This window comes from Poeciliopsis prolifica, unplaced genomic scaffold (assembly GCF_027474105.1).
Source record: "Poeciliopsis prolifica strain line A6 unplaced genomic scaffold, Auburn_PproV2 SCAFFOLD060, whole genome shotgun sequence".
NCBI lineage: Eukaryota > Metazoa > Chordata > Actinopteri > Cyprinodontiformes > Poeciliidae > Poeciliopsis > Poeciliopsis prolifica.
The window spans coordinates 1,205,282-1,221,899 of record NW_026562435.1 but is presented as its reverse complement, the minus strand read 5'-3'; the positions used below and the strand labels follow the sequence as shown (position 1 = coordinate 1,221,899).

The window sequence follows — 16,618 nt, the reverse complement described above, 5'->3', positions numbered from 1 at the left end:
CCAGATGCTTAATGGGCTGTTTTCTGGTCTGGACCACACAAGTGTGTTGTTAACACAATAACAAGTTTTTTTGTTTGTTTTTTTTTTAAATCATAGATGTCTTGAGATAAATAGTTATTGTTGCCCAACAACTGGGAATTCAGTACCAAAACATCGAGACTTGGATTTGGCCATTTCCAAACAGGCACTTGATCCATCCAGTGGACATCCAGACATGCCAACAAATCTTTTGACTGCAAGCTCAGGAAACTAAAGAATAAAAGGAAAACAACAACAAAACAACAAACTTTCTCTCAATAACAAGAGTAACAGATCCAGATCCAAAGTCATTCATCCATCTACCCAAAAACTCTGCCAAGCTTGTTCTGGGGATCCCAGGTGTTCCAGAGTCAGTAGAAATATATTCTCTCCAAGAAATTCTGAGTTTGGACTCAGGATTTCATTATTTTGGTCAGATTATTTGAGTCGACTTTTTCTTTACCATGACAGACTGACTAGAACAACCATCTTGTGGAACATAGATGCAGAACTTCTCTACTGAGCCTCTAGTGCAGGGGTGGGCACTCCAGGTCCTCGAGGGCCGGTCTCCTGCAACTTTTAGATGTATCTCTACTTCAACACACCTGAGTCAAATAATGAAGTCATTAGCAGGACTCTGGAGAACTTGATTGCATTTAGGAGGTGATTCAGCTATTGAATTCAGGTGTGTTGGATCAGGGAGACAACCAAGAGTTGCAGGACACCGGCCCTCGAGGACCAGGAGTGCCCACCCCTGCTCTAGTGTAACAATAAAGGCCACTCTAGAGGCCTTTATTGATGTACAATATTTATTTTGGTATGAAGTGTTTTAGAGTCTCATTATTCATAATATCTTGGGGTTCGATTACAACAATTATGAAAAACTATAATTTTATTCCTGCTATGGTATAAAAATGTCATAGTTAAAATTTTATTAACTTTAAGGTTTTCAAACGCAAAAACACTAAGTGTGAGCACCCTCCTTACCGAGAGGGGGCAGACGTTTCGTTTGAGAAGACGAAATGGACCCAGCAGAAACGGAAGTTAGTTAAGTGTCAACAACCTGAATTTACAACTTCAGCGAAACTTTGCAGTGGTCTGAAACACTAGTTTATGTAATTTATGTACAACATCTGGCCGCTTTAAAAGTCATTGGTGCATTATGGAGGAATTTATCTCTCATCCACCGTGGGAGCGGTGTGTTTTTGCCCTCAAAGTCGGTGGCTAGATAAACTGTTTGTGGAAGCTAAGTTGGCTAACTTTATCTGTCAGCTGACTCGTTTTGACAGCGAACCTTGTCTTAATATGCTCCGACGTTACTCTGCGCTCGCTTTAAACAGGCTTGTTGATGTAACCACGCTGTGTTAGCTGGCGTTGACTCATCCAGGTGTTTAATTAGCAACGCTGATAAGGTGACCATAGAACTTGGCTCGCAATGTTCCCGCAGTTGCTTCCACCTTTCAACTAGCTGCCTCCCCTCCTCTGCTTTTCTCTCCTCCGTCGCTCTCCGATGGCTCACTGCGTCCCGTCCGAGCCAACCTCAAAGGTTCAGGCTCCAGAAAGTATCCCGTCCCAGGTCAGCGTGGACCAGAGCATGAGGCCGGTGCTGTTTGAGATTTTCGGCGAGATCTGGACCGTTCAGTCCCGACTCGGTCAAGGAGTGTCGGCCTCGGTTTACCAAGTCAGCTCCGGCAGAGCCGCTACGGCCGCAGTGAAGGAGTTCCAGGGCGACTCACAGGGAGGGGACTACGGCTATCACAAAGAGAGGGCCGTGCTGGAGGACATCCAGGGGCATAAGAACATTGGTAAGAGCAATACTTCAGTGTGTGCTTGGTTGCAGAGGTGACTTTACTTCCTGTGTGTTTAGTAGCTTACTTTTTGGAGAAGAGTTGCCTGAGTTTTGGCTTTCTACATCTGTGGCCAGTAATTAGCCACATTCTGCAAATATCCCGAAGGTATTATTGTTTTTCCTTAAAGAGTGATTCTCCTTCCAATAGTTAATCTGCAGAGCGAGTCAAAAACATTCATACCCTTTAAATGTATTCACATTATGTCATGTTAAAACTCAAACTTCAATCTCTTCTTTGGGAGTTTGTGAGATAGACCTAAAAATGAAGTGAAGTGGAAGATAATTATAACACCGTTTTCAAAAGATAATTATAACACCGTTTTCAAAACTTGTCTGGAGAAAAATCTCAAAATGTGGTGTGCAGTTGCATTTAGACCCTCCAAGTTAGCACTGCAACATCAGCTTTTGCTGCACTGGCTGCACAGTACCTGTTTTTCAGGTACTTTGCTAAACATTCTCCCAAGTCCCTGAACATCCTCTGGAGTTCAGTTAAATCCACCATCAAGATGTGGAAGGAATGTTGTTTATATGTAACAAAATCTTTTATTATTGCTTTCATTCCCAGTTATACGGTACTTTTGCACTTGCACTTTCTTTAAAATATGTTGAAGTCTGTGTTTGTAAACTGAAAAATAGCCGGTTACTTTCATTATGATGCATGATGTCTCCTCTTGTTTCTCAGTTACACTGTATGGTGTTTTCACCAACCACAACTGTGTGGGTGTGGCTACACGCTGCCTCCTGCTGGAGCTCCTGGATGTCAGCGTGTCGGAGCTGCTGGTGAGGCGCAGCAATGGTGTCAAGGGTGTAAGGTAAGTCGCGCCATGTTGCTGCTGATCGCACCGTCACTCTTGGTCTCTGGTTGGAGCAGGCAGGTTATGCCTCTTCGCTCCTGTCTTACTACTGGAATACTTGCAGACAGGAAAGTCAGGGAGTTTCTTTAGCTTCAGGAATCAGTAGTATTTGTTGTCTTATTGTTATTTTCCACTTGATTTATTTCTTAAGACACCTTTTACCAAATTCTTGCATTTAAAAAGCATTTTTTTTGTCATTGAATCATCTCATCATGGAATACAAGAACATATTAAATAAATTTATTAGAATCAAGGCAGTTGGCTCTGCTATTATTATTTGTCCTTTTATAGTTGCAAATAAAGCCAATAACTTGAGAAATGAATGGTTGTCCCCCTGTGTTTGATGCCTTGCAGCAGACCCCAGAAGGGCCACTCCATGTGGCTGGTTCAGCACTGTGCCAGAGACATCCTGGAGGCTCTAGCCTTCCTTCACAGAGAAGGCTATGTCCACGCTGACCTCAAACCACGCAACATCCTGTGGAGCGCCGACGACGAGTGCTTCAAGCTCATCGACTTCGGGTTGAGCTTCAAACAGGGAAACCAGGTTTGTGTGTATGTTGGGTTGTGAGAAAATAGAAGGTGGGCTGGCAGGGATTCTTAAAATGATCCATTTGTTTTGTTAGGATGTGAAGTACATCCAGACGGATGGATATCGAGCCCCAGAAGCCGAGCTCCAGAACAGCCTGGCCCAGGCTGGGATGGAGGGAGACTCTGGCTGCACAGCCGCCATCGACCTGTGGAGCCTGGGCGTCATCCTGCTGGAGATGTTCTCAGGAATCAAACTGAAAGACACCGTCCGCTCACAGGACTGGAAGGTACCGCCAAACTCTCCACAGAACCAAGAAGCCTGAATTTATTAAGGAAAATATTGTGTTTCAGACATTTTTTTATTTTGTTAAAACTAGAAATGTCAACATTTTAAGATTTTTATTTTATTAAATGTGTTTCTGGTCAAATTAAAATGCTGCTGCTCAGTTAAATTTTCATGCTCTAGCAGAATGCTTTATTTTTCTGCGCCTAAAACAAAAAAGTGTTTAATAATGCAGATCTGTTGGATAATAAAATCAGATCACACTGCCTCTGTTTCTGGGCTGCAGGACAACAGCATTGCTGTCGTCAATCGCATCTTTGCTAGTAATGGCGTGATGTGCCCTGCCATCCCAGTCTATCACCTCAGAGACCTTATTAAAAGGTAAGCATTGACTCCTGGACTCTGCCTCTGTTCCTTGATGTAGTCTGCAGTGAAGTGGGCTGTCTGCTCTGTGTGCAGCATGTTGCTCAACAACCCAAAGCAGAGATGCACAGCTGAAGCTGCCCTGCTCAGCCCGTTTTTCAGTATCCCCTTCGGTAGGTGGACATACTTTGCATGTCTGCAGTCATCACTGAAGCTCCTACTCTGCTATATTTACCAATGTATGTGTGTGTGTGTGTGTATGTGTGTGTCAGCCCCTCACATAGAGGATCTAGTTCTCCTGCCTTCTCCTGTTCTGCGTCTGCTTAACCTGATTGACGACAGCCACCTTCACAACGATGAAGAGTATGAAGGTATTGTGTGTTTCTATTGTATTCTTTTCATTTTTCTTTATTACAATTAAAATCTAAGTTTTTGTGGACCAGTTAACCCATTTAACAAACAGTCCCGGACCATCTAACCAGAAATTGCCTTAAAAATATTAGTCTCTTAACTCCCTTATTGTTGTTTCTTCATTTTCCTAATGAGGAAAGTGGTGGCGTTTGGTTTATGTGACTGGTCAGGACAAAGCCATGAACATTTTGAGTTATTTACATATTCTGAAAATGTCTAAGTTTTCCAATAAAATCAAATACCTGGAAATAAATAAAGAAGTTGTTCTTTACTACCAAGTGTTAACATGTAGGGTGATTTAGAAGCACAATTAAAGACAAACAGACTTGAGTTGCTTTAACAGAAACAAAAAATCTTTTCCTGCACCATAAATTATAAAAAATAAGGGTTTCTAACAATTGTATTTGTTTAATTTAATATATTTTTAAAATTAAATAATAACAATTGCTGTTGACCTAAAAGCAGAGCATCATTCAATGTCAAACAAAGTAATAAAAAGCAAAGAACAGTTCTGATTAACTGGAGCGAGTCCTACTGCTAACCATTCAAAGGGATCCATCGCTAGTGAACGACATCAACACTCAGCAGCTGTGACTCAGTTTCTTCTGATCATATAAGTAGTCCTGGGGTTGTTTTCTTTCCACTGGTGTTTGCAGCTTTTCTTTTCGGTAATCTGGTTTTAAAGAAACTTTTCCATCATTATTTTTAACAAAATTCTTTGGAAAGCTAACTGTAGCGTCCCACTTTAAGCTATTGTCATGGCAAATAAAAGGTTGTTTACATGCAGTACCACAAATGTTGCCCCTAGTGGTCAACATTCTTGACCACTCAGGGGGCACCCCCAGTCCACTAGTGATCCGGGGACCACAGTTTGAGAGAGACTAATGCAGGCATATAAAACGGCATTTGAGATCTTTTTGGAGGAAGTGGAAGCCATGGTGACACACCATCATCCAATCGGTAATGATCTATGAGAGGATGCTGCCATGCTGTCAGCAACAATGCATAAAAATATCCACAAAGACTGTAGAGCAGCGGACGTTTCAGTCGAGAATGTGTAGCACTGTTTCAAGCAAACACTTCAGATATGTTTCAGAACATCTTTGTGAGAATATTGGAGAATTGCATGGACTTTTAAGGTCTGAACATGGTGCACAAGAACCAAGCAATTTCTTCTCTCACCTGTTTTTAAAAAGTAAAGACAGGAGGGCCATCGGCTGATCCAAGCTTTAGTTGACTGTTCTGGTGCCAATGTTGGCATCTCTGCTATGTGAGCTTCCCAGAATTCCTTCACTTCAGTGAAACATGATGCATCCCAGAGTCAACATTCTTGAGCACAAATTGATGAATTGATTGAGACATAACAATTATAGAAACCAGCTGGTGTCTGGAATTAGTACAGAAGAATGTATAGAAGTTACATGTCAATGTAATTAGAGGTTAATATCAGCAAAAAAAAAAAAAAAGGAAATCTAACGTATAAAAAATATTCCCACAGTGAATGCAAGCAGAAGCTCGACAGTCTGTGTTGATTATTGTTCCCAGACATACTGGAGGACATGAAGGAGGAGTGCCAGAAGTACGGCTCAGTGGTTTCTCTGCTCATTCCTAAGGAGAATCCCGGAAAAGGGCAGGTGAGAGGATTTAGCCATTAAAGCTACATTCACATAACAGTCAAATGTTCACACTTAATTTGGGTCACATTCAATCAGTAGTGTGAATGATCACGCAAAAGAAATCACATTTCAGGCAAAATTTGGGATTGAGGATCAGTATCTGCTGTGTGAATGTAGCCTTAGACAGATTGAGTCGGTGCTCAATGTTCTGACTGTTTCTGCAACAACATTCAGTGTTTCTTTCACTCGTCCTTTAACCCGTTCCTTCCCACAAGGTGTTTGTGGAGTACGCCAACTCCAGCGACTCCAAAGAAGCCCAGCGGCTGCTGACTGGCCGAACCTTCGACGGGAGGTTTGTGGTGGCCACCTTCTACCCGCTGAGCGCCTACAAGAGAGGTTACCTGTACCAGACAGTGCAGTGAGGATCAGTCTGCTCCTCCATCCGCCTCATTTAAAGAACAGCGCTGCGTTTTGCCCTACAACCCGTATACTGATACTTTCAACACCTGGAAGCAGATGCAGACATTAGAATATCAAGCCACTCCTGAAGGGTAATTGCTATATTAATTCTACTCTTAAGGAGATGAGTTAAAGTTGGAGTGCTTCTGACAACTCATTTACATTTCTGAGATGAGTTTACAATCAGCTTTATGCAGTAATTAGAAGCAAAAATGGAGTCTTTATTTCCATTCAACACTGCTGCGACGCTTACAGGTTTAATCTGCATGTCTTGACAATTGCTGAAGTTTTACAAAGCGCACAAGAGATGAGTTGTTTAAAATGCAGCAACTGCTTTGCTGAAATGCATGTTGCTCAGCGATGTTTCCATGCAGAGCAGCAGCTGAAACTGGCTGTGATGTTTGGTGTGCAGACTCTCGGTTCTTCACTGTGAAAACATCCGATTCGTCTGATGACTCTGCTGGAACATTAACAGTCTGCTGCAGGAGAAGCTGCACTCCGTTGCCTTTGAATAGTGCAGTATGAGTGGCTAATGAAAACCCATTTGATGTCGTGTGACAGGGATGTCATTTGTTCTGTGTATCATGTGGTTTAGATATTTTAGATCTTCAAACTATATAATCCTAAAGAGAAGCTGAAGGTTCACTGTGGTGGAAGCTAACATGTCGTACTATTACAGCAATTTATTATTTGATCTATTTATTTTGGGCTATGTTATGTATTTTAAGGTGGAGGAGTGGTACTGAGGGATATACTGCCCCCCTGTGGCTGCTCTCCCGTCTGAGCACTTGCAGGGCTACAGGAAGCTGCCCTGTAGCTGTAGACGGAATGTTTCCTCTGACTGAGCTTCCATCCAGGAAAACTTCATGTTTTCACTGTAGCACTGGAAACACCACAAGAACTTTTATATATCTTTACTCCAGAGTTTATAAGGATGCCGTTTGACTCCACTACACTCGTGTACTGGACAAGTGTAGAAAACTGTAGAAAATAATTTAGTTTTTTTCCTTCCATCAAACTTTTTTTCTATGGTCATCCTTCCTGTCCTCTTCCTCTCTTTTTCTGTCTGAGCTGGCTTCCTATGGCCTTCTTTTTGACAGTGATTCTTCCACTCTGTTTCTTTCTTTCCCTTTTCTTCTTTGTGTCTTTATTTTCTTCCTTTCATCCTGCTTCAGTCCTTTCATCCTCTTAGTTTCTTGTTGCTGCAGGAGCAATATGAAAAACTTGCCCACTTTAGAAACGTCCATCCATTTTCCATACCTGTGTGTTCCAGGCAGCAGTGAGGGAAAGGAGGGCTACATCCTGGGCAGGCTTCCAGTTCATACTGCGAAAAAAGGGAAAACTTTAAATTTAGATTTTAAAATGAGCACAAGGAACCAAGAAGTTTTGGAGTTTGAAAATGTCTGTAATGTTTACACAAATATCAGGTAGGAACCCTCTAAAACATTTAAGTTAGAAATGTTTTTTTCTAGTTCAGAAAATTTTCTGACCAGAAGTAGAAAACGACTCATAACAGCAACCGAGATTGCTGCCAGTTGGAAACGAAGCGTTGCTCCAGATGCTGATTTAAAGCGAACACAACACACCATCTGTAGCAATCTTTTTCTTGTTGGCACCACTTTTTATTTTCTTCACTTTGTGGCACCTTCAAATGTTCCCACAGAGGCTGCTGAAGTGACTGTGAGGAAGACGAGGAATGTCTGACAATCTCTTGGTGTGTTTGGTTAGTTGCTGGGTTGATTTTCAACCCAGCATTGTTGCAGTGCTGTTCTGCAGAAATGTGTTTGAAATATGACTAGAAAGTCTGGATTTTTCTTCAAGCTGGCAAATAGAAAGTTTTTTTCGTATGCATTTTCTATCTTGACTGCTTCAAGCAGATCACTATGGATGACAGAAAGCTGGGTGTTTTTGCAATGTTATGGACTTGCTGTTGTAGAAGAAGCAATTGTGAAACTCCTGGTTAATCTTCCAATTTATGACAAGATATTAAGTTTCTGTACCCAAAAATTGTACTGAAGTAAAAGTTATCCAAAATATTTTTTTCAAGAAACTACTCAACATGGGTAAAAAGACGACAAGTACTCAGTAACTGTTAAGATATTAATATAATATTTTTAAATGACAAACAAAACATAAACTTATGTGCATTTTCAAGTATTTGAACAAACCAAACTGAAAATAATTAATGCAAATTAATTACATAATTACAGAACAATAATTAAAGGAAGAACACATGCTTTTCCAAATATATATTTTTTAAATAAAACATATTAAACTAATACAGTTAAATGTCTCTCTTCATATATGTTAGAACAGGGTAAAGTACTTCCAGTACAATGTATTGTGTTTACTGTTGTTTTTCACCTATAATTATCGCAGATAAAAAATTATCATTAGAACAACAAAGCTGGTGTTCAAACAAGAGGTCTCACTTCAACATATTCTGTAGCTCTGCATGTCTCTATTAGGTTCGTTTTTTTGGTTAAAACATGTTTGTTCTTCATTCAGTGAAGTTACTCACAGTGGGTTGAATACTGAGTTTTATTTTAGTAAGAGCAGTGACACTTCATAGTAACAATACTCAAGTAAAAGTAAAACATGTGGTGTACTAAAACTACTACTAAAAGCACATTTGTTTGCAAAAAGTTACTCAAGTCAATCTGAGTAAAAGTACAATAGTTATTGCTATCCATGTTATGCACTATTATACTATCACAAGTGCCGAATGACATTTAAAATGCTGCTGTAACAACAGAAAATAGGTAGAGTAGGTTTGTCTGTTAATCAACACTACACACAAACTACACATTTTAATTGAAGAATTAGTTTTATTAAAGACAAAAACAATCCGTAGAAAGTTGAAATCTACTCCATTACCACTCCTGTGTCCTTTGCCTTAAAGACATCACCATTTAACCTCCATTATTGCTGCTAGACAATAACAATTTATTGCAACCTATTTTATAAAAACACATTCGCCCTTCACATGCCAAGAAAGATAATAAGTTGATGAGGTTTATTTATATTATTATATAAACAAATGGAGATGTGATATTTCAGTCAGAACAAATCCATGTATGTTTCGTATGTGACTTAAGTGATGTTTGATGGCTTCTCCAATTGTTTTTGCTAGAAATAGGCTGAAAAGCCAAAGCACTGATTATGCTTAACAATTAAATCTTCCCTGGTTAGCACTGCTAACAAATAGCCACTGTTCGCTATGCTGTTGAGAAGAATGGAACGATTCTGCAAAAGTCAAGAAACAACGTTTTTGTTACTAAGAGACACATCACCTGTAAATCGACTAAAACAGACAGAATGTGGATTTGAATGTGCAACCCACCGATTACATTACAAACCCCTACCTCCTCAGCCACCGCCGCCCCTAAATAAGCTGTGATACAATGAGTTAGGGGGAAAATGCTTCCAAAAAGTCTTTGTGTAGCTTGAAATTAATTTTCAGTGAAGAACAGTTTGAATCAGCCTGAAGACTGCAAACTCATGAAACATTTTCTTTCCTTCTGTGCCTCGTACTTTGTCACATACCTGAAACAGAACAGTTTTTCCCTTTTTAAAGGTTGTAGTCTTCCATTGAAAGCAGTGGTGCAGTCAGTTCTGAGAGCTGGTATCCTGCCAGTCTTAGTTGTTTCCCTGGTTCAACAGACTTGAATCAAATGATGGATCATTAGCAGAACATTGTCACACTGATTGAGTTAGTTGGACTATTTGAATCAGCTGTTTTGGGCCGGCAGGATACTAGACCTTAACTACTGGAGCTGGAGACCCAAGACTTTATAATACTTGAACTAATTTAGGATAATTGAAGTTATGAAACATCAGAATTTTTCCCTTAGAAAATCATGCAATTAATTATGTACAAGTAGAAATACTTTTAGATCAATATGATCAATTTAGCTCTACAATAAGTGTTGCAAATGTGCATTCATTATTCCAATTCATTCAATTTCGAAAATACTTTATTATTCACAAAAGAGAATTTTAATGTTTTAACTCATATTATCTTAGTTTCTTCAGAGTTGATGTAGATGCTGATGGTTGTGGGCAGTATGGATTCCCTGTAGCTATCTGCATCACAGTAGCTCACTGATTGAAGACACCTTGTGGTTGCGTAATAGTCTCACATTAAAAGCAGAGGCAATGTCACATGATGTGTGTGACAGTGCATTCATAGTAAAACGGTTATACTATTTTAAAAGGTCAAAAATGATTACAGAGCTTCCATTCAAACTTTCTGTCATATCTTATATTAGCAACTAGCATGGCTAACATTAAATAACAGCACTGATGGGTTGTATTAGCTTGAGAATGTAGATCTTTACCTTGCCTCATAGATTTCTAAGAAGTATTCTTGCTTCCTGTTGTTGAATGCCTGACTTTCTCTCTGTAATGCAGCCTTAATGAGTGGCAGACATGTAGCGCCATGTTTCAGCTGATAACTTCCTACATTTTTCTCACCTGCAAATGGCAAAACTTTGAGTCTCCTTCACTCAATAACAGCATCTCCACTAAAGAGTTGTGGCCATGAAAATATTGGGAGAGAACAAGGTGATCAGCCTCATCATTTTCATTAGAAGAGCTGACTGCTATTTGGGAATGTGAAGAATTGCATAACTCTTTAAGGAAGATTTAGACTGTGAGACACATCTTCTGTGCTCAGATATGAGTGTTATGACTGTGACTAGACTGAGTATGTTTTAGTGTCTCCGTGTCTAAGAAATGTGCTGATTCAGGGGTGTATTTGAACATGTGACTTGCTGCCATGTGAGGGCTTTAGCAAAGCATTTTGCAGTTTGGTTGTTTTTAGACAAAATTTAATGTGAAACACATTATCTGAAAACTGAACACATTTTCTGAAAACCAAAGTCTAAAAAGATCATTTGCTCCCAAGGGAGCATTATGGATATTGGAATTATGCAGAAGTATTCTTGCCTCATTGCCTTTTCTGTTGTGCCTGGTTCACAAGGCACCGCAGGGCACTATGTTTGAAACATTTGGAAAATTGGTCCACTAATTTGTGGACCATTTTTCAAAACTTGAGAGATGCATACAATAATAAAATCTTAAATGTGGATCTAGCAACACACCACATACGAACCAGTTCTACTCACCAACATTCAGATGTCGGAAATCTCACAAAACATCTCGAGATCAAATGTGAGTCCAGAGCATGGCTGACAAGGAAGAAGCAGTGGGAATAGTTTGTGGACTCTTTTTAATATAGAAAATAACAATACGAAAATATATCTCCAACATTGACTGGACTGTCTGGTGCGCCATGACAGTTTTCTATTCTGTATGTTTCCGTCACCTCGCTTTGTGATTGGCTAAACATCACATTCAACAGACCGGGGTCTCTTGTGTCCTTGGGGAAAAACACACACACTGCAATATCAGACCAAGACAATCCAGTGTGCTGAATATATCGACATAAGGTCATAAAGTCCTTCTGACTCTTAAAACACCACACATGACAGGAATATCACTTATGATCATAAGAGATGTCAGGTAGTCGGGTGTCCTTAAGATTGTCAAAAGGAGAAGACGGAACAAAAATCAGCATAAAACGTTTGCCATGTGAACTAGGCATTCACTGACAGAGTAAACACAAGAGCGTTTCAATCACAGGAAGTATCCAGTCTTTATGTTGATGTTGTGCTCTAACTTTGGAGAACGGTTTTGGCGCTCTTCTGGATTCAAAATCTCCAGGTCTAGAAGAGGCTAAGTGTTGCAGGTCTGCAGACAATTGCTCAAACCCTTTAAAGTTTAGAAATTTCACGTTCATTCAAGTTGGAGGAGCCTTTGAGAAATTGCTCATGCTGCCCACTTCCATAGTTTACAGTTTTCCAAGTGTTAGTTGACGCCCCATCCCGCAGGCTTTGGATGCGTTTAAAGGTGTTAGCAGGTTTGCACACAGATACTAAGCCACGGTAATTCAGTGGCACAGCACTGAAGCAAAGGGATAAACTCACTCAAAAAACCAACCTAACCCTTAATGTGAAGCTTTTGAGTATGAGAACTAGGGACATTTAGTGGCTTAATTTTTATATTACAGCAAATGCTGGATGCTTCCTACTCCTCCTATGTGTGGGAAAAGTTTTTTTTTTTGTTGTTGTTGAAAGAAAATGCAAAATGTTGACAAGTTTGTCTTGGGCCTCTGTAAAAATGGCAGCCCATTAAAAACAATATAATAGTGATTCTGATAAGAGTTTTCTGCTCATTTAACAGCAGTCTGAAAGGATGGACATTGTAGACCTGGAAGCTTTAGGCATGTCTTGATTTTTCTCTTCCTATGCATGATGTGTTTGGATTAATAATGTTAAACTCACACTTCACAAGTTCTGGAGTTTCAGACCCTAAAAACAACAAAAGACGCTACATTAGATTTTTTGTAGATTTACATTACATTTTTGCACTTTGTTCCGACTTCATGTGAAATCCCAACACAAAGTAGTACATAACTATGAGGAACTACTTTGTACTTTTACTTACCTTGGCCATTGCCTTCCCATGCAATCTCACACTGAAGGGAGATTTTCGTCTTCCTTCAGCGCTCCGCCTGGGATTTCACTGGTAGAAATTTAACCAAACCAATCAGCAAACAGAAGGAGAAGTTGTGAACGATGATATAGATTTTTAGTATAGTTGTCTGGCAACATAGAGTTGTGGTTTGACAATGTTGGTGTAGTAAGTGAGCAACTGAAGTCAGAGTAAGAGAGAGTTGAAGACATTTAATTGCTGGAAAAGATCTTGTGGCCCATCGGGTTGCTTACAGCACCCATAACTTCCTGTAAGCTTCATGAAGTTGGCCATTACTTATGCCAGGGTTAAATGTTAGTAGTTGGGTAAAATCAAATAAATTATTTAAAACTTCAAGAGTCCACATCTCCAGCGAGTAATAATTTCTCAATATGGCTGAGAGCCAAAAGCGTAGAACAATAGGCTGGTTTACAACAACCTGCCTTTTACTGCCCTTCAGCTCGGACCCTTTCAGGGTGTCTCAAGCTTAATTGATTGGATTTCTAAGATTGGCCATTCTGCTTTGATCTGAACCAGGAATGAACAATCCTACTCTCCAAGGACCAGGAGAAATGTATCTGATTCCACATCACAGGAACGTCTAAGTAGCAACTTCCTGTAGATGAGAAGTCAGCTGTTTGATTGGCTGGTGGAAGAGGGACACCGAGTTACAGAATAGGCACTGGTTTGAGTTGATCTGTCACATAAAACCTCAATCCCTCATTAAAGTTGAGCAGAGATGGTTTGTTTACTTTCAACTGTAGCATTTTCTAGAAACAACTTTTCTAGGTTTCAGTTGCAGAGTTGTGTGTGGTATTCCTTTGTCAGCAGATACAAAGTGAATATTGTGTGTGTGAAGTGAAGAATGCGGCAAACCTTTTATTTCTCGCATCCAGGCTAATCTACACGCACAATAACTGGAACTCGATGAGAATCCGAGCTCGTCTTGGACAGTTTTTATTTTGGTTCTTAAAATGTCACACAGGAAGAAAATTGTGCTCAGTCAAGAATGCTGCTGATTCTGATCAGCAGAAAGTGAAGTAGAGCAGTCTAGTTGTAGCAGGAGTTGCCCTATTCCATCTTAGGTCTCAACTCTTTTTTTTTTCTTTGGATGTGAAGCATATCTGTGAAATGAGAAAAAAGAAACATGCAGTGTTGCATGGAAAATGTTTCTCTCTTCTTTTCAACATGGTTTAATTGTTCTTTTATTTTTGTCAGACAGAAACCAAAGGAGTTGTAGTCTAAATTTTTAGGGAAGCAGAATTGGTGACAATGTCTTTAAAGATCATTTACAATCCTGCTTTGCACAGCCGTAAAATGCCTTAAAATGTCAGTATTAAACCAAACCCGAAGGCCCTGTTCTACAATGCGTCTGTTTTATCTCGCCTCTTACAAACGAATATGTGAGAGAAAAGTAAAAGGCAGCAAAGCTCTAAGGGTCAACAAAGTTCTTAGCTGGGTCAAACCAAAACATTAAGAATTAAAGGAAAACTTGCACATTATTGATAGTGACTGTTAGCAATTCAAAAATGTCTGAACCATTCTAGACAGAAGACAATCTGTGGCCTTGGAAGTCTTGAAGTCTGTTTTGATGAGTAGTAGCAGCCATTTTGGCTCTTTAATTTTCCTGAAATGTCCTGCAGGTGAAATGATTGTTTCTTCAAGTTCTGCAACTTAAACAGAAGCACAATGGACAAAGGTCACTATACATGCAACATGTGTGACACTCTGTGAGTTTATCCATGTTTTCTTGCCCTCCATTTGTGTGAATTGTTGCACTCATGCTGTTTGAGAAAATCACAATAAAACTTTTAATGTGAACTGCTTGTTGTTGGTTGTTTATTGTATTAACTCCTCTTTTGTTTTTTTATTTATTGCATATTTTCAAACATCTCCCTCATAAAATGATCTGAACAGAGTGTCAGTGGTTCTTTATGGAATAGTGTAGTGACTTGGGGTTACTTTTGCCACCTGTCTCAACGTACCTTTTTTAGGATTTTTAGGATCTTGACGATCCTAAAAATTCTTCTTTCAGTCATGATAGCTTGGAAACTTCAGCTTGGAGGAAGAGCTCTGAGGAGGAGCTGCGCCTCAAAGGCGGGGCCAGATCCACCCAGACATTTAGCACAACTGAATCGTTGACATGGAGATGTTGGGATTTCTCAAATGTGCACGGAAGAATCAAAGCGACACTCCAGGTATGTTTTTCATAAGGGAATAACATAACACAAGGCTCAAATTTTATATAATACTGCCTCTTTAAAAATATTCAGGAGTCCATTTTGGATCAATGTCCCACCAGTGATTCTTGACTCATCAATGGGTCAAAATAGTAAAGCGTTATACTGAAGTTTTATCTCTGTGATGACAGGCAAGCGACAGGGATGATGAAAAGGTCAAAGCAGAACAAACACTCAGAAGATGATTCTCTGCATCAGCTGCATAAATGTGACTTAGTTTATTTCTGAGAGCATTAATGGGTTTTACCACAAGGTGGCACCAGAGTCCCATATTTTTGAATCATACGCAGTCTGCTCAGTAGAGGCTCGTGCAGGTTCAAATGAACGATAAGATACAGCCTCAGGTAAAATTCATCAACTATCTACATCAAGTTATCAACAGTCCATAAACTATACTTGTTATGTAAGTGAATTGAATGAGGTACCTTTGATCTGATGTTGCCAGATCTCTTTTACCAGATTTCTTCACGAAGGAGTTGCTTGCCTTCAATAAGAGGCAAAACGTGATCTCCTGAACGAGGGCAATGTTTAATTGCAATAGATTTTTATGATCAGCTCAACTAAAATCTGCTGAGATACATTTGAGCCCAAAGGACTAAAAGCAAAACTGAAGAGAGCAGAAAACAAATAAGCAGAGGGCCTGGATAAATTGCTGAGTGTGAGCGATGCTAATCTTCTTAATAAAGTGGGATAGAAATCCTATTGTCATCTCCAGTTTCTGCATGCTTGTGTTGCAGCTAAGATATTCACAGCTCCCTGACAGCTGAAGTCTGAGATTATCATCGCATGTCATACTAGTAGCACATGTGCATCAATAAGGTGTCTATGTTGAACCTCCACTAACTATGTGATACCATGGTGGTATGAGTTGGTATAGTAAACCAAACTTTACTATACCAAAACTTTTAAGGCACAATTTTAAACTTTTAAGGCACAATTCATACGACACCATAACTTCTATCATACTTCGCCTCTATGCATCTGTGATATTTCTATTCAGGGCAGAAAGTGGCTATGGAACGACAGCGTGAGTCAGGTGTGCTGAACTAGGGAAAGAAAATACGCAAGATACCGGTTGTTGAGGACTGACGTTAGACACCATAGCAAAGATACTGAAGAGGAGACGAATAGACCACATCAGAGCGAGGGAGGGGAGCGGCTAAGCTGGCAATTAGCTTTATTCTCTACATATATGTTTAACTAAATTCATATTTCTCATTTCCTTTGACTTGTACCATTGCAAAATGTGTGTGACAGTCAGATCTTAATTAAGGGAGCAAGGGGGCCTGCCTTTCACACAGAGATGTGCTTCTCCTCTCCCTTCCATGGTGTAACGTCTCTGCCCTGATCAGCATCAGTTTCTGCAGATGTCAGATGAGTCAAGATATTAAGATGCTGCAACACTGTTTTCTAACTTGTCATGTACAGTATGGTGGCAGTTTGAAAAACAAGTTGCACAA

The 16,618-nt window shown here is 39.8% G+C and overlaps 1 protein-coding gene across 2 annotated transcripts; it reads left to right on the top strand.

The window, feature by feature from the left end:
* The first annotated feature begins 1,081 nt into the window (after positions 1 to 1,081).
* On the top strand, positions 1,082 to 14,739 carry uhmk1 (U2AF homology motif (UHM) kinase 1). Of its 2 annotated transcripts, none has more exons than XM_055060491.1 (9): positions 1,082 to 1,823; positions 2,550 to 2,679; positions 3,079 to 3,265; positions 3,345 to 3,536; positions 3,819 to 3,913; positions 3,992 to 4,068; positions 4,168 to 4,266; positions 5,852 to 5,940; positions 6,198 to 14,739. In XM_055060491.1, the coding sequence occupies exons 1-9, from the start codon at positions 1,529 to 1,531 to the stop codon at positions 6,342 to 6,344; spliced, it is 1,311 nt and encodes a 436-aa protein (XP_054916466.1). In that variant the 5' UTR covers positions 1,082 to 1,528; the 3' UTR covers positions 6,345 to 14,739. The 2 variants fall into 2 exon arrangements, with proteins under 2 accessions (XP_054916466.1, XP_054916465.1); XM_055060490.1 differs by having other exon boundaries at positions 3,076 to 3,265.
* The last annotated feature ends 1,879 nt before the right edge of the window (positions 14,740 to 16,618 follow it).